The sequence below is a fragment of the Cryptomeria japonica genome, chromosome 8, assembly GCF_030272615.1.
Source record: "Cryptomeria japonica chromosome 8, Sugi_1.0, whole genome shotgun sequence".
Lineage (NCBI taxonomy): Eukaryota > Viridiplantae > Streptophyta > Pinopsida > Cupressales > Cupressaceae > Cryptomeria > Cryptomeria japonica.
Genome location: NC_081412.1, coordinates 435,414,200 through 435,424,596, shown reverse-complemented (window position 1 = coordinate 435,424,596; position 10,397 = coordinate 435,414,200). Strand labels below are relative to the sequence as shown.

General features: G+C 35.5%; 1 protein-coding gene across 1 annotated transcript; it reads right to left on the bottom strand.

Moving 5' to 3' along the window:
• Positions 1-866: 866 nt before the first annotated feature.
• Positions 867-2,948, bottom strand: LOC131067841 (transcription factor TCP12). The gene is made up of 2 exons (XM_058003010.2): positions 1,628-2,948; positions 867-1,194 (listed from the first exon to the last, which is right to left on the bottom strand). Exon 1 carries the CDS (start codon positions 2,517-2,519, stop codon positions 1,641-1,643), a length of 879 nt encoding a protein of 292 aa, XP_057858993.1. The 5' UTR covers positions 2,520-2,948; the 3' UTR covers positions 867-1,194; positions 1,628-1,640.
• Between the last annotated feature and the right edge of the window lie 7,449 nt (positions 2,949-10,397).

Genomic DNA, 10,397 nt, shown 5'->3' with positions numbered 1-10,397 from the left:
TCAAATCCAATGCAAAGAGTGTTAGAGTTATGACAGAGAAATTCAAGATGGCTTAGGAGGCTAAATCGTCCTTCATTGACATTGATGTCGTTGAGAAAGGAAAGTAGGCTACTCAGGAGGAGGGTGTGCTCATATTAGGGTGAGTTGTTAGAAGATGGTGGCTTAAGTTGCGCAAGATGTGAGAGAGCCAACTGTTTGTTGATGGTATGCTAGTGGTTGATTGATGGCCATTTTTTGTAAAGGGGTTCGGATCCTTTCAAAACTTGCTTAACCCCTTTAATAAAAAGTAGTAAAGATTTATTGTTACAAAATGTAAGCTAAAATATAAATTGACCATTTTGAATTTTCATCAATTTTATAATAAAATTATTATTTATATCTATAAAAATAAAATTAATGATTTAATATTAATATATTTATTTTATCATTTAAATAAAAAATTGTAGCTTGGGAGATTGATCAAGTGGGTCTATGGCTTCATCCTCTTCAAGGAGCTTTGAAGATAAATAGTGATGGCTCTTCTAGGGGGAATCCAGATCAAGTAGCCTATTCTTGATTCTTTGGAAGACTACTGACTACTCTTGCTTTGTAATTTTGATTTATGACTAATAAAATTTTATCCCTTTTATGAAAAAAAACTAAAACTAACTTAATCTAAAATTACAATATTCTTTTATATTATTGTAACCTTAACATAACTTATAAAAATTATACTCAAAAAATCAAAATTGAAATTATTTAAAAAAATATATATAAAACTTGAAATAACTAGATGCACATTATATACCAACTATTTAATCCAAACTCATTTTATAACTTTAAAGTAAAAATAATATCAAACATTTAAATATTCAATCTCGCTTTAATTTGATATATATTTAGTAAAGAATACACAAAAATATCTTCTGCTAACTTTTGAAGATGGACCCTTGTCTGTTTATAATTAGATATAAAATACACATAAACACTAAATAGAAGAGCACTAAATAGAAGGGCACTAAATATATTTTGGTGAAACCTTTCCCAGTTTACTTGTTTTTATCCCAAGCGAGCTGGAGATTTATATTCCAGTTTAAAAAACCCTATTTCGCTATACGTTGTCATATATTGCTGGAAAATTTAAAAATCCATACCGGGTATTCTTTTAGCCTTCAATCTCTGTGTAGTACAAGCCAAAGCCACTGAAGAATCATTCTGCAATCAACGAAAAAACTGCATAAGTCTCGGTACTTAAGTACAATGGAGGAGTAAATATTAATTGCATTCTACGAGTATATAAGGTAATTAAAGCATAACAGTAGAATTTTTACAAGTGTTGAGTTCAATTGTAATCCACGAAGAGATAAGCTCATTAATGCAAAAGATAAATTGTTCTAGATCTAGACTCTGAATTGCATTCTACCAAAGATAAGCTCAGTTAGCCCATAAGAGCTTATGCACACAGTTGAAAACAAGACGGTCCCTAAACTATCAGGGCAAATAACAACAGAGCCCGGCATTGGATGGAATGTGATCTAAAATTTTGATGCAGAAAAACTGACACACCATCTAATCAAAAACAATTATTTGATTCAATTTCATGAATTGTAAAAATTTGATGTCTTTTTTAAGTGGGCAAGGTATTTACCTTGTTGGAAGCATCATGTCTGGCCATTATGTGAGGCTTGAGGTACTGGCATTCCTGTTGCAGGTGGTGTTGATGAAAGAGAGACAATAACATCTTTGGGATCTGAACCAAATCTAGGAAGCCCCAAATTCATAAGGTCCCAAGTGCTCAAATTTGTTCCATTTCCCTCTTCTCCAGATCTGTTTGTATCCACTGAACTGTTTGTTGAGCATCCATCATTATGGGTTGAAATGACTTGATCTGTAGGTAATGAAGTACTACCGGACCTTGAGAGAGAGTTACACACTGTGCAGTTTGACTGGGATACATAGGATGGTTGTGGCAGTTCATCGATAGCAGCTTGTGCTTTACTTATAAGCCAGTCTAGGGCTTTGCTGGGATGAGCATACCCTAATCTGTCCTGTAAATCAAAAAATTTAACAGCTATAGAATGAGACAACCTCACCCTTGTGTCCCGAAGTCCTTTTACAGTGCTGACTTTACAATGCCTATCTTTAGCTGCAGATGAGCGAACTCTCAATGCTTTAGAGGTGTGTGCACATAATATATTCTCAGACATCTCAATACCCACAGCCCTCTTTTTTCTTTTGGACTCATTGAAAACCCCATGAGTTAAGGCATACTGGCTATCCATAGTTTCAACAGAGGAGTCTTTTGGTTGATCCTCAATAAAATCAATGGCCCTTACACCATATTCAAGATTTGACTCCAGATTTTGCCCTGCAGAAAAGCTCTTAAGATATGTACAATCTTCAAGGGATTGGTAAGCTTCTATATTGTAGCTTGGAAAGGCTTCAGTGCTAATAATATCAGTGTAGAGTGATGGGAGACATGGCATTTCATCAGCTACAGGAATGGGTGTATCCCACAATCCACCTACGTTTATCAGCATTGGTATTCTCTGAAAACTACTGGATTTAAAGAATTCTTTAACAAAATAGATTTCTATTTTATCTTGGGGAAAGAGTAGGACTCACATGGAGAGGCGAATATAGAAAGAAGTTTATTTAAGAGTAGGTCTCACATGGAGACGCGAATAAGAAAGTCTGTGTAATGTTTGGGAAAAAACCCTAAACAATGAAAACCTACAAAATAGCGTACATACCTGAGTATGAATTTTCCCACAATAATAGAGTTCAGATAAGTGCCTGACAAATCTTCCCAGGCCTAAATCTTAAAACTTCTATCCATAGCACCAGATCTATACTACAAAATGTTCTTTATCTAGAAAGAAATGGATTTTTCCTTTTTTGTTTTCTTTAGGATGTAACCGATAGATCCCTCTTATCTATGCCTTCATATTTCTTAGCTTATTTTAACGGGCGTAATGTCAAATCCAAACGCTCCAAGCATCATATCATGGGAAATGTGAGGCTGAAACCCTAAAAGAGCAAGAAGAGGAGATTGGTTCGTAGAGACCAACACAGTACAATTATATACCCACAGACCTAGCTAGACTTCTATAGTACCAAAGTGGGAGAAATATCGTTTTCAAAGGAAACATAATAAGTGTCCTCTAGGATATAAAATGATGGTGGTGTGACTGAACTCAACTGTTAATCCATTAAACTTTCCATTAACATGGAATATAACTTTGTCGTGAGGTTGAGAATCAGATTCTGCAACCCATAAAATTTCTCTAGTGGAGCTTTGTTTAATCTTCCTACATTAGCTTCTGGTGCCATTATGGCCAACATTCCCTAATCTTGAAGGTTCTACGCCATCCAAATATGTTTTTTAACCAGTATTTAATAGTATTTACATTCACAGGCACCCTAATTTGCCTACAACCGTTCGCTATGCCCAAAACAAATAAACTTGAAGATCGAAATTCAGAAATTCAAGATGCTACATTTTAGTCATTGGAAAACATAGATGTCCACGCCTGTCGGGGTTTACTTAATCTCGAGCTACACGCATTTTATTAGATAATCCAGACAAGAGCTGATCCATTTTAGGGCTAAGATTTTTTTGTAATATTTCGGTACTGGGTAATTTAAAGACCAAATCCTATACAATAAAAATCTCATTTTTGGGAGTTAACAGCCCCGTTACATCAAGCAGTACCAATCATTCTATTGTGTATGATCGTACCAGTACACCACCTTACTTCAACCAAGATTATGGTTAGAGACTGAGTGAAGGTGGTTCTTTCTGTGTCTAACTTTTTAAACTAAATTCTTCTTTTGAATGAATGAATGAATTAATCTTGGTTAGGGTAATCGCACTTAAAATTAATATCTTTAGTTTAACATTGGCGTATATTTTCCTCAATCGATCTGTAGCGTGCAACTGTGAGCGATTTCTTATACTATATGGTAGGGACGTACATTTCCAAACTTGTATTCCATTCACTGTACCCGTTCCTCAATAGGCACATTAAGCAGTACGGGTTGATTTAGAAGTGTTTTTTAATAAATCGAAAACTGTGAAGAGCTGTTTGTTGGACCTAATTTATTCATGAGCCTTATCTTTTGTAGTGTGGACCAATATATTTCAATATGGTTTATCTTGTAGTGACTTTGTTTTGAATAGTTTCACTATTCAATCTACTGGTATTTACGTTAATTTAAAAAATTAAAAAAAAAGATTCTTTAATGCAGTAAATCATCTATTAAATCTTTGAATTTTGATTTTTCATTAGTTTAAAAAAAAATATTTGAAGTACATTCTTGAGTTTCTTTTCACTGATATGAGTTATTCATAATAAGAAAATAGAAGGCAAGATAAGAAAAACGGATGATGGATCATGGAGTTTGATCCGAAACTAATAAAAAAATAGAAGGTTAGGTTAGATAAGAAAAACAATGATGGATCATGGTTTGTAATTAAAAACATACCATAACATATTGCGGCATGTTTCTTTTTAAATTTACATGAGATGTTTTTGGATTTGAATGTGAAACTTTTCCTTGACATTTAGGTTCAAATATTAGGAAATAGAAGGCAAGAGAAGGCAAATGGTGATGGATCATGGAGTTTGATCTAAAACTAATCAAGAAATAGAACATATAAGAGAAGAGGAACGATGAAGGATCATGGATTTTGATCCAAAATATAACATCATGTATTATAGATCACGGATGTTGAGTAAAAGAAATTGCACAACCAAATCCAAAATCATCTTATGCAAGATATACCAAAATGCATTATAAATCATGTAGTTTGACCTAAAACTTATCAAGAAATGGAAGGCAAGAGAAGAAAAACAATGACCAATCATGGATTTTGATCTAAAACATAAGATAAGATATCACCAATGTTGAGAAAAAATAATGATATAATCAAATTCTAAAACATCTTATATGAAACATACCCCAATGTATTATAAATCATGGTGTTTGATCCAAAACTAATTAGGATATAGAATGTATGAGAGGAGAAATAATGATAGAACATAGATTTTGATTCAAAACATGCCATAACACATTATAAATCAATATGTTAAAGAAAAAACATTGCACAGTAAAATTCAAAAATATTTTATACAAAACATACCAAAATTATTATAATTATAAATCAGAGTTTGATGAACTAATAAATAAAATAGAAAAGAAAACAAGAGAAACAATGATAAATATCAGAAACAATGATAAATATCCAAATTATGCCTATGAATCATAAAAATTATTCCATTAAAAATATTATAAATTTAGAAATTCTGAAATTTATTTTCCTGATCGAACAAAGTAAATTCTTCAAATTCTTTTGCCTGTTCAAAGTAACTGAGTTCAGGGCTTTGGCCCGCGAGGGCACAAATAAAAAGCCGCGGTTGGTTGTTTGAAAAGATTCAAAGTACCAAATAAGCATAACATGCCCGATCTTATTCGATTGACATTATAACCAAAATCGTATATAATCTTGAAGACTCCTGCCTTGTTGGGCATCCACACAAAACAAAAATATAAAAAATGTGAAACGTACACTTGAATTAATTCTGTGCTGTTTTCTGGTCACTGTGTAAAATGTGAAACGTCACTAAATCTATGCTATAATGATCAGTGAAAAAATGTACAGATGTTGACATAGATGGCAATCTTAAGAAAACGGACAGCACCAGGAAAGGCTACTGCCAGTGCCATTAGAAAGCAGAATAGGATTTTGTGCTAATTGTATTTTTTATTGGCAAATCCTCAAAAGGGCTTGTGCTTGGAACAAATGTCTTTATGCAATGCTCACACATGCTACAGGTTTTTATATTGAAAAGAAACAGCATGTGGTCCGTATCATTGCCCAATTCTGGAGTACATATTTTACCTTTTTTAAAATCAGGGTTAAATACAGATGTGAAGTTCTTATGGCCAGACACAGTACAATTAATATGAAATTTTTTGAATCATCTGTAATCATAACTCAAAGCAGATTGGTATAGCTCCTCTCAAAAATTAATCATTTATGTAAAAAGCAATTATGAATGCAACTCTAACATGTAGCGTGAGCCATTCCCAGCTTTTAATTGAAAATTCGAGGCGAATATGAAGAGAATGAATAGTTTAAGGATAGCTAATTGAACGTTTATTCCTCACTCGTTAGTTGTCATTTTATAAACTTAAAAGTTGTAATTTTGGTTTGGTAAAGCCCTACAAATTTATACCATGGATAAATATATTTGGTTGTAAAATTTATAATATTGATATTATTTTTATTTAATTTTGTACATGTATATATGTATATAATAATAAATGTTATGGTTTTGTGTAGATTGTACTTATTTTTCTTCTTTTTTTATTCATTCACATGTAAATATATTCTAATAAACTTAGCTTTCATTTTATCCTTCCACGCACATATTTTAATATATTCAATTACGCCCTACATTTATTACTCTTATCAATACATCTACTTTCATATATTCATTAACCACTAAGATATTCTAAATATTGCCACCTTGGATTATATGCTTTAAAATCATCTTACATCTTTGTGATGGGATTTAGTGACGCAATAGGATAGGAAGGAAAGAGATACGTAGCGGTGCTATAGGAGACCCTTTGTTTGAAAGGAAACTGTTGGCATTATGTGAACTGGTATGAGGACATAATGATAGAGAACCGGCATATGTGAGAACCGGTATATATGCCAAAGTAAAGCAGTATATTTGTTCAAGGTGAACTGGCATGTCAAGGTGAACCGGCATGTAGTCATGGGAATGGGCACATGGAAGCATTGGATAACTACCAGTTGGTAGGTAGTTTCCACTTCAGGATTTCCGGTTGGAGTATCTTAAGCCTGTGTGACTCAATCGGTGATCTTTATGTGATGAAGTTAGCATGATAACGAAGAACAGATAGTGTTGCCACGTAAGCCTTGTGCGCGTGAAGGATCTTGCATAAAGAAGAGTGTTCCTATCTAGCTCGGGAATGTGCGAAGTCTGTAAACGGTGATAACGTGTGATAGGTTATCATTCGCCATGAAATCGGTGGAAAACGAACGATGGAGAATGTCTTGAGATTGGATCAAGATTGTTGCATTCAATACAGTATTATCAACGATCAGGATTGAACCATTTGAATTCCTTAACCTATTAGGTTTAGGGTTTATGCTTCCGACCTAACTATTTTCTATAAGGTCGATGTTGTGATTCTTTCAGAGTTTTGTTGGCAAAAGTTGTGTGTGTGTATCTAAGAGAATAGATACGTGATTCTTGCCAAACCAGAGGAGAGAAGTCATATCTGCAGAGTGTAAGTGTAGAAGGTGAAGAGGAGCTTAAGCGAATCTACATTGGCATTGAGTGTTATTATTAGGTCATTGATATACCTATTGATCTTTAACTACTTCAACAGTTGTCAAATCCCCTAATAGGGTAGCCTTAACCGGCTTGTTGAAAATCCTCTAACAAGGTAACTTGAAGCTACTGAGTCATCGATATCCTTTAGCTATTAAGTTCTTGAAATCCTCTAACAAGGTACCCTTAACAGGGTTTAACCCTTAACTGGGTATTGTAGCCATCCCTTAACCGGGTGATCCCTAATAGGATCGGTTCCTAACAGAACTTATTGTATTTGTCTTTAACCGAACAAGGCTCCTAATAGAGCGGACTTCCAAAGAGTTCAAAAACAAGCTTGTGGGTATTCATCCCCACCGTGGTTTTTCCCAGTTGGGTTTCCACATGAAAAATATGTGTGTCATGTGTGATGTTATGATTGTTTTCTGATTAGTGGTGATGGATGTTGATCTTGTTGTAATATGTACATCTTTGATGGTAGATTGCTTGTTCATGCATTAGAGTGAAATGGGAATGAAGAGTTAGAATATATGAGAAGATAAGTGTCAACTGGTCTTTGCTCATCTTATTTACACTGAGTTCTGTCGGTTGAACTATGTTGAAGGACCGGTGCTGCTGTTTGTCTGTCAGTGCATAAGTGTTAGTTGACAAACCGGTTTAAGGTTGAGATTTTGCCTATACTGATTCACCCCCCCCTCTCAGTACCGGTTTGGTACTATTCGTTCATCATTAAGTTATCAATTGGTATCAGAGTGTCCTCCAGGTCCTCTATGTTATAAGCTTAACCGCTTGAAGGAAAGATCCTGTTGTAATGATGAAGAGGGAAGGTCCAAAGTTTAACAAGAAAAATTCGGTATATGGAAAGATAGGATGAAGATATTCATCAGAATCATGGGTGCTCAACATTGGAGCTATGTTGAGAATATCTATGTTGCCACTACCGGTACTCTCACCGATGACCAAAAGAGAGAGATACAAGAAAATGGGCAAGTCATGGAAGCCCTTATTAGTAGTCTATCTGACATTGAGTTTATTGATGTTCAGGACAAGGTAAATCCCAAAGAGGTATGGGATGCTCTTGAAAATATCTATGGCAATGATGAACATGTAAAACAGGCTAAGGAAGAAAACCTGAGAGGGAAGTTTGAAGATATGCAGATGGTTGAATGTGAGACCATTCAATAGTATGGAATAAGAATCAAAACCGTTGTTGGAGATATCAAGAGTGCAGGTGGTAAAATAGAAGACTCCATTGTGGTAAGAAAAGTCCTGAGATCCCTATTGCCGGTCTATGCAATAAGGGTTGCCTCTATTCAGGAGCTGAGATCAATAGACAAGACTAAGGTATCCTTGGACTCCATCATAGCAAAGTTGATAGCCTATGAGCTAAATAGTTTTGATGGCAGTGTTCAAAAGACTGAATCAACTTTTAAAGCTCCTGTTATTCCATCTAGAAAAGGAAAAGAAGCTAGCACCAGTGGTGAACCAAGACAGAGCAGAGAAATGGATGATGAGGAGATTCTGATGGCATTTAAAGCTCTCCTTGCCAGGAAGCTTCCTAAAGGAACCGGTAAGTACAAAGGTAAGCTACCTTTGAAATGATTTTCTTGTAACCAGATAGGACATATTGCTATAAACTGTCCTAATGGCAATAACAAGGACAAATCGGAAAGGTTCGGGAAATTCAAAAGAGGAAACCGGAGAAACTATTTTGTGGCAGTTGATGAAGGTGTCACAGATGAAGAATCAGAGGATGAAGAAAATGAAGATATTGTGTTTTTGGCTGTCAAGGAAGAAGTGTTAGACAAGAAGGCTCTTGTCTCCTGGTTTGATAATTCCAATGAGTGGATCATTGACAGTGGTTGTTCTCACCATATGACTGGTGACCGGAGCAAGTTCCTATCCTTGGAGGAGTATGATGGTGGTGTGGTTCGTTTTGGCAATGATACACCATGCATGGTCAAAGGCAGAGGGTCCATCTCTCTAAATGGAAAGAGTAGTGCTGACAATGTGTATTGGGTTGATGGTCTCAGACACAACCTTCTGAGTGTTGTCCAGCTAAATGATAGTGACCTCACTCTGGAATTCAAGAATGGAGTTTGCAGAATCAAAGGAAAAGATGGTGAATTGGTGGCCACTGGCATGCAGACCAAAGGTAACCTATTTCATCTGAATGCAAATATAAGTACATGTCTTATGGCTAAGTTTGATGATAGCTGGATATGGCATAGGAGACTCTGCCATGTAAACTTTGATAACATTGTAAAGGCCAGTAAGATCAAGGCAGTTAGAGGGTTGCCGGTGCTAAGCAAACCAGATAATACCTTGTGTAGAGAGTGTCAATTGGGAAAAATGTCTTCCTCAACCTTTAAAGGTAAGTCTTTCACTGCTGACAACTTGCTTGATCTTGTGCATACTGATTTGTGTGGTCCTATGAAAACTAGGAGTGTGCAGGGTGATAGGTACTTCATGATTCTCACTAATGACTGCTCAAGAATGATGTGGGTCACATTCTTGAAAGACAAGTTTGAAGCCTTTATAAAGTTTAAAGCTTTCAGAGCATTAGTGGAGAAGGAAAGCGATGAAAGGATCAAGTGCCTGAGAACTGATCAAGGAGGGGAATTCACTTCCGGTGAATTCAACAAGTACTGTGAAGAACATGGCATCAAGAGGCAATTATCTGCCCCCCGGACTCCATAGCAGAATGACCTAGCAGAGAGGAATAATCGAACTATGGTTGAAGTAGCTAGAACCATGTTGATTCAAGGAAAGGTAGCTCACACCTTTTGGAGAGAAGCGGTGAGAAATGCAGTCTACACAATGAACCGAGTACTCATCAAGAAAGGTAAGGATAAAGCTCCTTATGAGTATTGGACCGATAAGACACCTGTGGTTAGCTACTTTAGGGTATCTGGTAGCAAATGTTACATCAAGAGGAGTGAACATCAGGGCAAGTTTGAAGCTAAATGTGATGAGGGAATATTCCTAGGATATTCCACCAAGAGTAAAGCTCTCGAGTGTTTCAACAATAGGACTTAGAGAATT

Bases quoted from the DNA above. Each gene is read 5' to 3' on its own strand.
- LOC131067841 (XM_058003010.2), bottom strand. From the start codon at position 2,519: ATGCTGATAAACGTAGGTGGATTGTGGGATACACCCATTCCTGTAGCT.